At 40.6% G+C, this 16,770-nt stretch overlaps 1 protein-coding gene across 2 annotated transcripts in view; it reads left to right on the forward strand.

Annotated features, from left to right (window-relative positions):
- NEK10 (NIMA related kinase 10) overlaps positions 1-16,770 on the forward strand; it is a 106,615-nt gene that overhangs the window by 78,920 nt on the left and 10,925 nt on the right. The window contains exons 30-31 of one of the 2 annotated variants that reach the window (XM_087745030.1): positions 11,320-11,368; positions 14,592-14,629. In XM_087745030.1, coding sequence (XP_087601156.1) covers positions 11,320-11,368; positions 14,592-14,629 — 87 coding nt within the window. The remainder of the gene's footprint in view (positions 1-11,319; positions 11,369-14,591; positions 14,630-16,770) is intronic. The other variant, XR_015701485.1, reaches the window with a different exon arrangement.

A 16,770-nucleotide genomic window follows, 5' to 3' on the forward strand; every position in this document is an offset into this window, starting at 1 on the left:
ATTTATGGTAATCAAATAGGAAAGCACCAGCTGTGTTGGGTGTTATCTTAAGTAACAGTTTTCTGGATTATATTCTAAATATGAAAATAAAAAAAAAAAGGAGATGTGAAACATCTACAACCACTGTGAGCTACCTGCTAAATTCTGAGCTACCATGATCTATCTGCTAAATGGGATGGGATGGGATTCTGCTTAGAGGAAAATCAAAGAACATTTTATACTAGAAGAGAAAGATTGATATTAGAGCTGAGAAAAATTTGAGATTTCCATTCATCCCATGAAGTTCCGACAGAAAATCTGTGGGTGATTTAGACTGTCCTTTTAAAAGGTGAAAGAAATGTAGTTGTCTGAAGATTAACAAATTTTATTGTTTCAGGGTCCCAGGCTTCAAAAAATGTAGAATAACATTACTTTATCTGTTTGTAGTGCTACTTGGGTTTTCTTTACGTTTTGGCCCAGGTACTGAAGAAATGTGACTGCTTTTAAGTGAAATGTCTAGCCATTAGTGCAGGGTAAATACGTGATGTGATAATTCTACTTAAAACCCATTAATATGATTTGCTAATTGTAACTGGATAGCCTGCCATTCTAAAGGCTTGAGGACCTGTGGCTAGCCAGCCCTGAGTTTATTATTAAGGTTTTCTTTAAAAAAAATAAAATAAAAAAAAAAAAAGGCCAACCCCCCCCTTTTTCTTTGTTACTTTTTTGTGCTAAGTGAGTAACAAGAGAAGCTACAGGGTACAGGGAAGCCTAGTCTGACTGTGGGAGGGGGCTGCATAGAAGGAATGTCTTGAGGAAAAGCAGCCTGTGGAGGCAATGTTCTATTTTGGTGTTTATACTGAAGAATAATACATTGTGCATCTCCCAGAAATTGACTTCTTTGTGGGCTAGCTCAGCACTGTACAGAGACATCTGAAATCTTTGTGTAGTTTGTAACTTGCCACACCCAAAGTGTTACTGGTAATGATTTCCTTGTTGTTAGTTTTTCTTTGTTAAGATTTGGACATTAACAAACATCAACTTTTTCTATTATTTAAATATTTTTGTGCCAGATTTCCACTGATTTAATGAAATATTTTAACTGGAAAGATCCACTCATTTCTTATTAGTCCCAGTAACTTTAATCAGCATTTCTAGAAGTCATTGCCCATTTTCCTCCCAGCATAGAGTTTAATTGGTATATAGATACTTTAGGATTGCTTTTTCAGAAAAATAATTCTGCAGTCATACATTTTTAGATCACCTGTAGTTTCTATGTAATGTTGAAGTTAGTGTTGTAGATCAGTTGTAATTAATGCTGGCAAATTTTTCTTCTTTTCAGGGAAAAAGAAAAGATAGCTTTTGAGAAAAGTATTATAAATTCAGGATACTTGGGTATTGCTTGGGTTATGCTCCATTCATTGTTAATAAATGGCTAACAGTGTATGTATTATCAGCCATGGTTTTGTCAGGCATGTCAGCATTACAGGGGAAAATGACCAACTTTCTTCTAGCTAACTTGGAAACTGCTAACATGAAAATGTGTTTCAATTACGGGTGTCTTGATCAGGGTCTTGAAAGGGTTTGTCTAATCATGCTGCCATCACATCGCTTTCAGAGAAAACATGATCTGCAAATTTAGAAAAATATTGCTCTATTTTAAAACTGGGGTGGTATTTTGTAAGAAGTTGTGATATACTGAGTTGTTTAGTGGCACAGAGGCTGGTATGCATGTGAGTGACAGTGTAATAGTGGTTAGCTTTTTTTATAGTCCACTAATTGTCATAATATTTTCAGTAATTTTACATACCCTGTGCTTTTGAATTATGCTTTAAGAAAAGGATTATTGTTCTTAGTCTAGACAATGTAGTTCTACAAGACCAGATCCTTTAACAACTCCTAAGATTGCCAAATGCAGGGTATGTAGATTCTGGAATAGTTGTTCCTGCTACTTGAAATGATTAATCCTACAGGAGCGAGATTCTGCACATTTCAGAAGCATAGAGGCAGTAGTAGGAGATGTGATTTTTTTTTTTTTTTTTCCCTGAAGTCCTTATAATTTGAAATGATAAGGATTGACAGAGGAGAGGGACATATTGAGTCAAAAAGCAACAAAGAGTGATGGGATGATTACAGCCTATTAGTTGCATTATTTTTCTTATTTTAAAATCAAGAAGGTTCCCAACTTTACCTTAGCTTAGTCATATTTAAGGGGTTTTTACTTGGTTTTGATTTACAGTGTAACTGTACCTGTATTTCTGCTGGTATACCAAATAGCAGGAAAATACGTGGTATCTCTTAGTGCCTTGCAGTCCAGTAGAGCTAGTATGTCAGTTGGGTGAGAGAGCGTTTAAAATTTTACTCTCTATCTGGGAACACTTTTTGGAAAATCTTTTTGTTTCCTTGAGTCATGTTCATTTACACTGCAATCAGGACAATGTCCTAAGTACATTGAAAGACTAGTAGATATGCTATTAGAAAACCCTAGTCCCTAAGATTTTATGTACTTGCCCTCTGACCTTCCTCACAATAAAAAGGTAAGCATACAATAGGTCCCTTCCAGAATTGCTTAGCTACTAGCTTTTCATGAGGCTAAGAAGTCTCAATGCACAGTCCTGTTGTTCTGCTGTATCTTGCTTAGGAGTTTTTCTGTTACCTCATAATTTAATATATATTTCCAGTATTTGGAGGAATGTCTGAACTTATCTAACTTTTGACCAATAAGCAAAGACGTTGAAATTCAGGACTCTTTCTTGCCAGAATTTCTGCAATGCAATAGTATTCAAAGTTACCGTGTAATGAAGAGACCACAGATCTGCCAGAAGAATATTGATGTAACTCTGGAAGGGTCTCCTATATTTTTCTTTGAGCTTTTAGAAAAATGACTTGTTTACACAGTGCCAGGACTTGAGTCTTGTGCAGGTAATGCTCAAAGCAGTCGAAAGTATCCAGTTGAATAACTGGGGATTTCTAGAACTAGGATACTCTCAAAATAGGAACTCCGCATGTTGTATGTAGCAAATGATTGGGCTCCAAGTTTAGGTCATCACTTAGCTCCAGATTTAATTTTTTTTGAGGATAACAACAAACACAATAGGAAATAAATACCCGTTCAGTAATGTCACTTGCTGTCTGGAGCTAGTAGTTTCATTCAAAATTTGGGCTTAATTGCAGTCAGCTACCTTATATCTTGCAAATTCCGTGATAGCAGAGCTTTTTTTTTTTTTTTTTTTTTAATTCAGACCAGTTGTATTCTGTGGTGGATTTGATGATTTGAGATGATATTTCTTCCTTACATAAGACATTTAGATAGTTTGGTAAATCTTAGGGGTAAGATCTCACATCTGCCCCATCTCACATCTGTGGTTCTTTAGCTTGTGAGAGGAAAGCTCAGGAAATCTGTTGAAAATTATCATTGCGTCAAGAAACCCATAATTTGCACAATGGGCTGTCTGTGAAGAATTTTGGAGATCTTACAGTGGTTTTAGGCTTGTTTTTCCCAACTTGACTTTGCCTAAGATTCAGATTTCTCTTGAGACTTCAGTGTACTGGGACTTTGTTGAAGACATCAGCTAGAACAAGATCTGCCAAGACCTGGTTTTCCTGTATGATGCTTGAGTTAAGCTTCAAGTATGTTTATGGCAACTTCTGTTGCTGTACATGTAGTCACTGCTAATGAGCAAAAAACTTAATTCTGGTTGCTCTGCAAAACAGCTTAATTAACATGGATGGGACTGTCCATTCTGGTGTACAGTGATTTAAAGGGCAGCTTACTAAGAGTATTTTCTATAAATAAAGGTAATTTGACCTTTCTCCCGAAAAGATCATTAAGCCGTCATTCAAAAAAACACTTCCATTGCTTCCATTTCATTCAAGGAGACGGATTGAAGTTTTCTCCTAATATGAAATCTTGATTCAATTTTCCTATCCGTCCGATCAAACTTGAAAGGGTTTCCAGAGGGTTTTTTTAGATACCAGTGAAGTGAAAATGAAAGCCAAAGCAAAAGTTACTGTCTTCCCAGGTTTTTCTGAACTCATATCATGTTATAAGCTTTTTTCTTGAAATTACATGGTTAGGTGCCTGCAAGAGAAAAACACTAAACTGCACATTAGAATGTATTTGTATGATTTGCACCGATGTCAATGCATGTGATGAAGTTAAAGCCTTAGGAGTTGCTTTAATTAGATCAGCTATTAAAGACCAAAGTAGCAGTCAGAAAAATGCTTGATGCCTCATTTGATATCTACATCTTCAGAACAGGGAGGCTGATGGGAACCTAAAGCTTTGGCTTTTGCGTCTCTTTCACGCTCCAACAAGGGTAGGCACAAAATGGGAGAGAGAGAGAGGGTTTATATTTCATTTTCCTTGAGATCACCTTGAACAAAACACATTGCCTTGCTCTTCCCACCCACGTCAAAGCAGTAACCGTGGTCAAAGGAATACGGCCCAGGTAACACCCGGGGCTGAACTACGCACCCTGTGCTGCGTGGCTTACCTTCGTTAACTTCCCTGCGTTGTTTCTTACTCCCTGTCTGAGGTTGTATGATTAGCTTAACTCCTACAGAAGTGACTACGGATTATAACTGAAGTCATTGGTCTTCATGGGTGTGTGTATACACGCCTGAATGTGTTTGTTACAGCGATTTTTAGATGTCTGAGTCTCCTCGTGCTTAGTTATCGAAGAAATGAGTTCAATGGATTTTCATAAAGAGACTCCTCTCGGTTGTAGTTGCTCAGCGGGTCTCTAACATAATAATAAGCAATAAGAATGGCGCTGAAGGGTGTCGGCTGTTGTTTTCTGACGTCCTGTCAGCCGGCGAGGGGCGCAGCGGCGGCAACGGCGAGACCCGCGGCCGCTGAGGGGGAAGGGGGGGCCCCCGCCGCCCGCGGACCCGCAGGGAGACCTCGCGAGCCACGGAGGCGTTGCCAGCAGCAACCGCGGGAGATTTAAAGGGCGGCGCGGCGGTTCGCACAGGGAGGGCGAGCAGGCAGGGCCCTGCCGCTTCAAACGGAGGCTGCAGCCCACTTACAAGGAGCTAAGAACAGCAGGAGCCATGGTATCCACCCGGCAGAAAGCTGCGCTCTCAGGGTCCCTCGCAGCCCCTCCAGCTGACACGGCCACCCAAACAGGGCCTTCGAGGGAGCACGCAGCCATCCTGGTCCTGGGTTGCAGGGAGTGCCCGAGTTTCAGGTCAGTGTCTGACAGCAGCGGTGAGCTCACCTGCGGGAGATGTGCCCAAGTAAAGGAGCCGCTCACCCTGGTGACGGAGCTTCGAGAGGAGGTGTCCAGGCTGAGGAGTATCAGGGAGTCAGAGAAGGAGATTGACAGGTGGAATTGTACTCTACCATCCCTGAGACAGGTGCAACAGCCTACCGCAGCACAAGAGGCAAGGGACCCCCTACTCTCTCACCACCAGGCAGAAGGAGGAGACCCAGGTGACGGGCAAGAATGGAAGCAGGTTACTGCTCGGGGCAGCAGGCGAATCCGCTCTCAGCCTGCCTCACCTTCCCGGGTGCCCATACACAACAGGTATGAGGCCCTGGAATCAGATGGGCAGACAAGCGATGGTGCGGACACAGGTCCTTCTGGTATGGAGGGGTCGTCTAGGCAGCCTCCCCCCCGCATCACAACCACCCATGTCAAGAAAGAAAGAAAAGTAGTTGTCATAGGTGACTCCCTTCTGAGGGGAACGGAGGGTCCCACATGCTGACCGGACCCAACCCACAGGGAAGTCTGCTGCCTCCCCAGGGCAAGGATAAGAGATGTTACTAGAAAACTCCCCAGTCTGGTAAGGTCCTCAGACTACTACCTGCTATCAGTTCTTCGTGTCGGCAGGAAAGAGATAACAAAGAAAAATCCTAAGTCAATCAAAAGGGACTTCAGAGCCTTGGGGCGGTTAGTTGAAGGATCAGGTGTTCAGGTGGTGTTCTCTTCAATCCTTCAGGTAGCAGGGAATAACATTGAATGAACAGGCAGACCCAGATAATCAATACGTGGCTCTGATGCTGGTGTCATCGGCAGAACTTTGGGTTTTTCAATTATGGGATGGTCTATTCATCCCCAGGTGTACTGACATCTGATGGGATGCACCTTCCTCAGAAGAGGAAAAGGGTTTTTGCCCAGGAGCTAGCAGGGCTGATTGCAAGAGCTTTAAACTAGATTGGAAGGGGGAAAGGGACAATACCTGGCTAGTCAGCGATGAGCAACAGCATGGCACGCCAAAGTTTGAGGAGCTGCGTGCTAGCGCAATTCCTCAGGCTGCTCCATGAGGCAACGAGCACAATGAACTGCATTTGAAGTGTTTTTACGCAAATGCACGCAGCCTGAGGAACAAGCAAGAGGAGCTAGATGCCTTGGCCCAGTCCCAGAGATGTGATGTCATAGGCATAAGCGAAACCTGGTGGGATGAGTCCTGTGACTGGTGTGCCATGATGGATGGTTACAAGCTCTTCAGGAGAGATAGGCAGGGCAGGCGAGGTGGAGGGGGGGGTGGCATTGTATGTAGTGGAGGGGCTGGAATGCATGGAGCTAGCAGTTAGCGATGGCACAGTTGGGAGCCTCTGGGTAAGGATTAAGGGACAGGCAAATAAAGCGGATGTTGTTGTGGGAGTCTACTATAGGCCACCCAGCCAGGATGACAACACAGATGAGTTATCCTTTAAGGAACTAAGGGATGCTTCCAAATCATCTGCCCTTGTCCTTATGGGGGACTTCAACTTGCCATATGTCAACTGGGAATACCACACAGCTGGTACAAGCAGGTCCAGAAGATTCTTAAAGCATCTGGATGATACCTTCTTGATACAAGTACTAAGAGAGCCGACCAGGAAAGGTGCCTTCCTCGACTTCCTGCTTACTAACAGAGAGGGTCTCATGGGTGAAGTGGAGATTGGTGGCTGCCTTGGCCACAGTGACCACAAAGCGGTCAGGTTTAAAATCTATGGATGGTAACAGGAGGAACATTGCCAGCAAGACCTCAACTCTGGATATGAGGAGAGCTGACTTCAGGCTGCTCAGGGAACTACTTAGTAAGGTCCCCTGGGAAAAAGCTTTTGAAGGTGCTGGCGTCCATCAGTGCTGGTCACTTTTTAAGTACCACCTCCTAAGAGCACAGGAGCAGGCAATTCCAAAATGTCAGAAGTCAACCAGGCAAGGTAGAAGCCTGGCTTGGCTGAGTAGGGATCTTATTCTAGAACTAAGATGAAAAAAGAAAATTTATAGCCAGTGGAAGCAAGGTCAGGTGACATGGGAGGACTACAGAGTGGCTGTTCGCCACTGTAGGGAGGAAATACACGTGGCCAAAGCTCAATTAGAGCTGAAGCTGGCCAGTACTGTGAAGGACAATAAAAAGGGCTTTTTAAAATATGTTAATAGCAAAAGGCAGGCAAGAAATAACATTGGCCCATTACTTGACAAGCATGGTCACGTCACAAACAGGGACATAGACAAAGCAGAGATGTTTAATAACTTCTTCGCCTCGGTCTTCAACACTGATGATGGGCTCTGGGCTAGAGAACCATGACTGCGAGAACAACCAACTCCCAACCAACCCCGAACTTGTGTGGGATTTGCTGCTCTAGCTGGATCCCTATAAGTCAATGGGGCCCAATGGGATTCGTCCAAGGGTACTTAAAGAGCTGGTTGAAGTCATAGCGAGACCTCTCTCAATGATTTTTCAATGCTCTTAGGAATCTGGGGAGGTCCCAGTTGACTTGAACCTGGAAAACATTATCCCAATCTTCAAGAAGGGCAACAGGGATGACCCTGGTAACTACAGGCCTGTCAGTCTCACCTCTGTGCCTGGCAAAATTGTGGAGAATATTATTCTGGGAGTTACTGAAAAACACCTGAAAGACAACGCAGTCATTGGTCCCAGACAGCATGGGTTCACGAGGGGAAAGTCCTGCTTGACAAACTTGATTTCTTTCTATGACAAGGTTACCTGCCTAGCTGACCAAGGGAAGCTAGTCAATGTAACCTTTTTGGATTTCAGTAAAGCTTGTGATACTGTCTCTCACAGTATCCTCCTGGACAAAATGTCCAGCACACAGCTGGATAAACACATAATGCAATGGGTGAGCAATTGGCTGACGGATCAGGCTCAAAGGGTTATAGTAAATGGGGTTACATCGGGCTGGCAACCAGTCACTAGCTGGGTTCCGCAGGGACCCATCTTGGGGCCAGTGCTCTTCAATATCTTCATAAATGACTTGGATGCAGGACTTGGAAGGTTTGTTATCAAAGTTTGCTGATGACACAAAACTGGGAGGAGCTGTTGACACTCTCAAGGGCAGAGAAGCCCTGCAGAGAGATGTGGACAAATTAGAGAGCTGGGCAATCACCAACCGTATGAAGTTTAACAAGGGCAAGTGCTGGATTTTGCACCTGGGACATGGCAACCCTGGATGTGCATACAGACTGGGGAACGAGAGGCTGGAGAGCAGCCCCGCGGAGAGGGATCTGGGGGTTCTGGTCAATGACAAGTTGAACATGAGCCAACAGTGTGCCCTGGCAGCCAGGAGAGCCAACAGTGTCCTGGGGTGCATCAAGCACTGTATTGCTAGCTGGTCGAGGGAGGTGATTGTTCTGCTCTACTCTGCACTGGTGCGGCCTCATCTTGAGTGCTGTGTGCAGTTTTGGGTGCCACAGTACAAAAAGGACACGAAGCTACCAGAGAGTGTCCAGAGGAGAGCCATGAAGATGGTGAAGGGTTTAGAGGGGAAGCCGTATGAGGAGCGGCTGAAGTCATTTGGTCTGTTCAGCCTGGAGAAGAGGAGAGTGAGGGGAGACCTCATCGCGGTCTACAGCTTCCTCACAAGGGAAGGAGGAGGGGCAGGCGCTGATCTCTCTGGTGACCAATGATAGGACCTGAGGGAATGGCAGGAATCTATGCCAGGGGAGGTTTAGATTGGACATTAGGAAAAGGTTCTTCACCCAGAGGGTGGTGGAGCACTGGAACAGGCTCCCCCAGGAGGTAGTCATGGTACCAAGCCTGACAATATTCAGGAAGCATTTGGACAACGCCCTCAGACATATGGTGTGAATTTTGGGGTTGTCCTATGCAGGGAGAGGAGTTGGACTCGATGATCCTTGTGGGTCCCTTCCAACTCAAGACATTCTATGATTCTGTATCATGATTTCTGGTTAGTGTTTGTGGGTTTTTTGTTTGGTTTTTTTTTGTTGTTGTTTGTGGTGTTTTTTTTTTTAGCATTAATGAGTATTTTCCTAACTTTAGTACATGAATCAGAAAATATTGTATCTCTGCCATGTACAGTGAGTGGTGAGACAGACGCTTTGGTGTGAAATATCATGCACTTGTAAATACACTCATAAGCTGGCAGATTAGCAAGTCAAATGTAGTGAGTCATCAAACTGATCAAGAAAATTTGGATATAAGCCCTTTACTGATAGAGAGACCATTTATTTGAAACAACCAAAAGGTATAGTATTTCAAATCCAATTTGTATATGAATACTGGGAAAGGGGAGCTGTTTTTAAAATTCTAGCAAACAGCTGTGTTCAAACTTAGCTTTCTAGCTAAGTAGTTTCTGTTACAGCTCTTCTCGCATATATTCCCATAATATGTAATAGTCTTTCTTATAACAGAGTGTCTGAGGTTGTCACTCAAAATCCTTACTCCAAGCAACATGATTCAGGTTCAGTCAGAGCTTCTACTTTTGTATTTGTATTATCGTGTTTGCATCCTAAGCGGGTAAAATATCTGTTCCTCGAATAGGCACAATCATATTTTTTCATTTCCAAAGGCCTTCTTTACTTTCTAGACAGTGGACACTGTATTTTCCTATCTATTTTCCTGTCTCAGTGTTAAAGTTAATTGGAGTATCTTTGCTTCTGTAAGGGCCTAGTTTATTTGCGATTACGTAAATCAACTGTTCTTATCAAACCTTCTTTTGGGCTAACTACTACAGAGTTTTAATATCTGTTTTGCTAAGCAAAGCATTAGAAAGGAATAAAATACTGTTTCTTTCTTCTTTTGTTCTGTCTGTGTCTTCTTTTTAGGGAGACAGATTTGGCCTAAAAATATATAATTTCTTTTTTTTTTTTTTTAAAGTGAATTCTGTGTGACAGATGTCAACCTCCTTCAGGATTTTTTTTTTTTTAAATTCAGAAGATCTCAGAAAAGTAGGAAAAATAGAGGCGCTATATTTCATAGCACAACAGAAAGTATGTTTGAACACAAAGAAAAGATTTAAGACTCTCAGAAATGTTTGCTCTCTGAAAGTCCTCTACTGTTGCTCTAGAACTAGTATAACTGCTGTAACAAGACCAACAATGGGAAAACTAGTGTAAGTTTGGCATAAACTTTTTTTTTCCGTAGCTACTGTTTGAGTGATTAGATGCCTCTGTTCTTGTTTTATGATAATGCTTGTGATGTTACTAGTGTGGAAAAACATCTCATGTAGACAAAGATGCGGGGTATTATATTAAAATGCATTAATTGTACAGGAAAATTCTTGTAGAATTTCCTAATCTTACTACTCAGACCTTCAGTTAGCTGAAATATCTTTTGATGTAAACATACACTTATTCCTTATTCAAAGTGAGATATCATTTGTAGGAGAGAGTGGTCTCATATGTCGAAATTACTATCAAAGGAATGGTTTTACAGGTATGTTTTAAGACAAATGCTTAAGACAAATACTTGGTTTAAGGCAATCCTTTCCAAGCGCATAAATAATAAATGTGTCATCATACATTACCCCTCCTTCTTCACATTTTTTGGCACTATGCAATAAATGACATAAATGTTTGGGTTCAGTTTTATTGCTGCTTATATGTTTGACCAATAACTGGTCATACCCCTGTCTTCAAGGTCTTAAAATCAGTGGGATTATTTAAGAAGTAAGGTATTGCATATGTAGTAGTTTGAATAGTTAGCTAATAGAACGGTGGCAATACAACTCTGGTAGAACAAGGTCTAGACAACCCATCAAAGGTCCTCTGAGAGAGTGGGCAGATGTTCTAGCTTTTTATCCAGACTAGAGACAATGTTGTGGCTACAGTGGTAGCAGTAACTGAGGTAGTTATTTAGTGCAAATCCAGATACATCTTCTGTGGACATCTAGTCAGCATATGTTATTAGTTTCTGTGAAATTCTGAAAGTATTTATTAAAATACTGTGCAGGGCTGAGATTTTAGTTATGATGCAAGCAAATCTTTGATACATCAAACAGCAACTCCATAGTCAAATGAGAGTTTGGAGTTTGTTTAACACTGCTTTTTAAAATTTATTTTGACACCATGTCTGGGAAATAGAAAATGTTAGCATGTATGTATTCTTTTTAATGCAGAGATAATATTTATGCATTTGTTTCAGGTATAATTAAACGAAGTTTTAGTGCTTCTGAAAGACAACCCCAGATTAGGTAGGTATGATTTATGATTTTGATATAGATTATATAATTGGTCATTGTTATGATCAATTCCAGTCTGTCATTTCACAGTGGAACAGCTGTGCAATTGCCTTCATGAAACATTTCCTTGCTTATCATTACAACTTCATTTTATCTCAGCCTATGACACTTAGTCTGCTCGAGGATATTGTTTGAGAGTGTTTGCACACAGAAGCTTTACATGAGTAATTTGAAGACTGGCATTAAACTGATAAATAGTTTTAAAAGTGGACTTTGCTACATCAGCTTAAACTGACATTAGTTGGTTGGCCAAACTCTGATTTTGCATTTTTAAGTGGCTGTTTTTCTATAGAAAAATGTGTTTGTGCATTTGATAGTGTAGAGTAATATCTTGTCCCTTTGAACCCCCCTAAACCTTTGATATAAACGTAGATACTTGGTTTTGGAATTCTGGAGTCCTTCTCATTTCTTTCAAAAAGGAAACAAACCAAAACAGAATATGGCATCGCCATCCCCATTCTCCTTCTAAAGGTCTTTCCTTTTTCTTCTGTTATTTATTCAGAAATGCATCAAACACATCCTTGACCAACCATTATTTTTTGTGATCTCCTTGGCACCACTCTTATTCATAGACTCTGTTCTTTGTTTCTTCATTTCTGCTTTTCTTTCACATCTGAAAAACAAAAAAACCAAAAACCAACCCAAAATCACTCTTGGCTCCATCTGCTTCCTGAACAATTTTTTTCTCTTACCTTTAACTTAACTAGGTAAGTATTTATAAAAACAGCATTGATTCCTCTCCCCTCTTTCTCCAGAGACCCTGTTTGATCCAGCCTTACTTCAGCAATATTACTGTAGCAACTCTTACTAAGCTGTTAAATGACCTCTTCTAAGTCATAGTTCCTTTATTTTCTTGATCTGCTATTTAATATTGGTGCTATCTTTGTCGTCTTAAAATCATGTTTTTCTGACTCTTCTGACTCTATCTTTTTCTAATTCTCCCCCTATCTTTTGAAAGTACTCTTAAGGACCATTCAGAAGGATACTAGTTTATCTGTTCATCTAATTTCCTCTGGATGTTACATGTGGCTTTATCACTGATTCTCTTGTCTTTTCTTCTGCATCTTGTCTTTGCATGTACAAATGTGTCTACTTATTCATCTACCTGCGAAGTCATGCTGCAAATCATGAATTTAGCTGTATACACCAGATGTAGTTCCTTCTGTCTATGCTAAATTTTTGCTCATCTCTGTAAGATCTCTTCATGGCCATGTGGCCATACAGTTGAGTGCTACATAACTAAAAAGAATGTCATAATTGCCTGTACCTGAAGTCCTACCCATTAGCTTGGGTTTTGATCATTCTCAAAAATAACATCTATCCTCACCAATACTTTGACATCTGAGCATCTGCTTCAACTTCCACGTCTCTCGAAGTTCTTGCATTCAGAATATGTCTCACTGTTCTGCCTGGCACCTCTAAGATATAACCTTTCCTATGAATATACACTGCTAAAACTCTTGCTTGGGTTCATAAAGCTATCATGCAAGCAACATCTTTCCTGGTTTTGATATGTGCTTTCTAGTCACTCAAATGCCCATTCAGAACACTGCTGCGAGGAACATTTCTACAGTCCTGCCTTCAATTCTACAGCCCTACCTTCAACCTTGCCATCTTCTGTGTGTATCCTTTTACTGGTTGTGCTTTTCCTATCACTTCAAACACAATACTTGCTTTGCTTTCAGAGTTGTTCTTTGCATATCACCATCCAGTCTGTCACTTATCACTCACTAGCTTTCCAGTTTCAGTCCTGCTGCAGTCAGTAATGGCAGCCTCCTAATGCTTGAGCATTGAAGCAAGCACATTTGTTTTTTCTTTTATCTCTGCCCCTCATATAAACATTAGAAAAACTATCTCCTTATCTTTCTTCATAACTACTTCTTGCAACGGTAATTTTCCCTACAGCCTGAAAACTATATATAAATTCTTGCCATGCTGTTGAGGCTGCCATCCATCAGGACATCATATTGGTTCTTTCAGTTCCCTGTCTGTATCTATTTGTTGTTGCTTATCTCAGCTAGTGCAATCTGCAGGCTGGGACAGTGTTTGTGTTGAGTATAGAGCAGAAGCTAGCACTGAAGCATCTGGACCTGTATTTCAGACATTGAGGTATTGCTGTCCTGGTGATGTAATATTCCCCCCTCTCCCCCTTTACTAGTACTGTATGCATTATTATTCCTGTATTATCCACTAGACAATAATTACTTTATTCTTTATGCTTTCCATCCATAAAATGGGTTAACTGAAATGTCCTTTGTTGTATTTTAACCCTAGCCGGCAACTAAGCACCACACAGCCGCTTGCTCGCTCCCCTCTGGTGGGAGGGGGGAGAGAATCAGAAGAGTAAAAATGGGAAAACTCAGGGGTTGAGATAAAGGCAGTCTAATAAGTAAAGCAAAAGCCATGCATGCAAGCAAAGCAAAACAAGGAATTCATTCAGTACTTCCCATTGGCAGGCAGGTGTTCAGCCATCTCCAGGAAAGCAGGGCTCCATCATGTGTAATGGTTATTTGGGAAGACAAATGCCATCACTCTGAACGTCCCCCCCTTCATTCTTCTTCCCCGAACTTTATATGCTGAGTATGATGTCATATGGTATGGAATACCCCTTTGGTCAGTTGGGGTCAGCTGTCCCAGCTGTGTCCCCTCCCAGCTTCTTGTGCACCCCCAGCCTACTCACTGGTGGGGTGGTGTGAGAAGCAGAAGAGGCCTTGACTCTGTGTAAGCACTACTCAGCAGTAATGAAAACATCTCTGTGTTATCATCAACACTGTTTTCAGCATAAATCCAAAACATAGCCCCATACTAGCTACTATAAAGAAAATTAACTCTATCCCAGCCTAAACCAGCACATGCTGTACAAATGCAAAATAATACGTAATCTAGTGGATTATCCTGTCTACTGTTTTTGTACTTTCCAGGCTAAAAACTGAGGAGGGAAAGGAATGGAGTATAACTTTTATTTAGTAGAAGTCATGCTATTTTGGACACGTGGAGTAAGCCAGCCTTTATGCTTTATGTGACTTACAAATGTACAGTTAAAAACTAGTGAATTTGGACAGATTTCCTTTAGAGGAAACTTGAGAAGGAATCAGGGAATACTGATATTTGCTCTACAGTCACTGATGCCAAACACAATTAAAACAACTTTTTTTTTTGTTTTGTTAAATAATAGAGATTATATTGAAGGTCTGGGATCAAGACTGCGACCAGGTAATTTTGTGCTTGCAACAAAATCAAACTTTAACTTCAGTTAAACCTAATGATTTCCAACTTTTTAAACCTTATTCTCCTGTTGCATATAGAGTGTCTTCTCTTTTATTTCTTCAGCTTTACTGCCTATTGATCTGCTCTTGAGAGTGCTTCCACTCATGTGCAGGGCCCACGCTAAGAAAATAGAGGATTCATTTGTGACAGGGTAACAGTCTCATAGTCTTCTCGTAGTTCTTTGCAGTATGGAAAATCATGGTATTATCTAATAATTATATTTTAAAATGTTAGAAAAGGTGATATTTACATTTCAGATACAAATACGTTATCTGAAATATCCTTAAGGAATTTTTAAAAAATATGAATTCCAATAGTAAATCAGTAAGACTGCATTTTAATGGTCATTATCCTGGCTAAACGTCTGCTGAATGCAGTGGGAATTTCTTCTATGAAAGGACTATTTCTCAGAGCCCTTGTAAATAATCATGTATTAATACATCATCACTGATGAAACAAGTTTTCCATTTGAGATTCTTTTCTTTCTTACTGAGAAGCTTCACATACTGTAAGCTGCTAAGCTGTGATTTCAGAATGCATATTGTCTGAATTAGATAATATTTGAAAGAAAATTATTTTGAGCATTTGAAATATTGATCTTCATATAAAAAGGACTTTTTGTCTATACTAACTTCTATTTCACAGCTTTTTGATATAAAAATTGTATTAGGAGTTTTAATTATGCAGTACAAATCAAAATTTGCTGTCCAGTTTCAGCACTTTTCAATGCTGTTTACTAGAGTGCCATTATAATAACAACATACAGTTTAAACCCACTATCCAGCCATAATGTATCAGAACTATAATGATCTTCAGACAAACACTTTAGCCTTTGTTAATATTTTCAGTCCTGTGGGTAATTTGAGCAAAGCTGGTATCTTTTGTCAGTAATGTTTTCCTTTTGGGTAAAACTCTTAACAGTTTTGATCAAGTCCTCAGCTGTCTTTTCACACACACGTGCCCTCATCCCCCAAATAATGCTATACTTCCATATTTAAAAGAAATATAGTTGTGGAGTGGTCTGGACTATATGGACTTTATAGGAACTCCTAAAGTTCCTAGCTGAACATTGGGTCTCTAGCTGTCTTTGAAGCACATAGACATTACAAGTAGACATTACACCTGGTTCTCCTAGACTGGTAAGTCATATTGTTGCTGTCATACTAGAAAAGAGAAGGCTCTAAACACTGAATAACAGGGAAATCCATATCATGTCCTACTCAGTCCTTTCTGTTTGCTGATATAATTCTAGGCATATTTTTATTCAGAAAAAAAATATCTGAGAAGACCCACAAAAGAAAGGGCATTCATTTATTTGCTTTTGTTTTGTAATACAAGCCATTGACAGCAAAGGAGAAGTCGAGTACCCCAGAACAGCGAGCAGTGAAAAAGGTAACATGTCAAGGAAGTAAAGTTTTTATCAGTGTCCTAACAAAACCTGAAGATTCCTAGGTTGTAACAGCAAGATTACATTATTTATTTTGGGATTGAATATAGCAGTGTTGAAACAGTTGGTAGAGAGGTAAAAATGAGGCAAAAAGAGCTAAATCAAAATTGTTCTTCCCGTGGCATATAATATTTTAGATTATTATAGCATGACTTCCACTGTCACCTTGAGCAGAAAGACCAACCTAAATTCTTCCTTAAGTGGCTCAGGGGAAATGCAGGACTTCTTTTCCTCTTATTGATTATTAAGAGGAGGCTTAGGAAAAAAATGTGGAACTGAATTTCACTTGCCTCTCTCAACCCATCTGCCAAAAGGCATTGCCATAAAAAATCTGACAATAGCAATGATATCATTATCTTCCTGATCCTACTAGAAGTGGTTCTCTCTGTGACAGAGAGTGAGATTTTCTGTCTCTCTTTATTTTCTGTGAGCGCGCAGCTCAGATCTGGTTCGTCCCTAGACGCTTCAGTTTGTGAATGTCTCTCTTCTAGTTCTTGTTAAAGTAGCCAGCACAGCAATTCAACAGGAAAAAAATTATAATAGTTCAGTTGCGGGCTAATTTATTTTGGTATTTGCATTTCATCTCCTTCTTAGTAGAATTTTCATTTTTGATACCAGATCACTTTGAGGGGGGGGAAGT

This window comes from Nipponia nippon, unplaced genomic scaffold (assembly GCF_047370975.1).
Source record: "Nipponia nippon isolate SJK-2023a ecotype South Korea unplaced genomic scaffold, ASM4737097v1 scaffold_1, whole genome shotgun sequence".
In the NCBI taxonomy this organism is placed as follows: Eukaryota; Metazoa; Chordata; class Aves; order Pelecaniformes; family Threskiornithidae; genus Nipponia; species Nipponia nippon.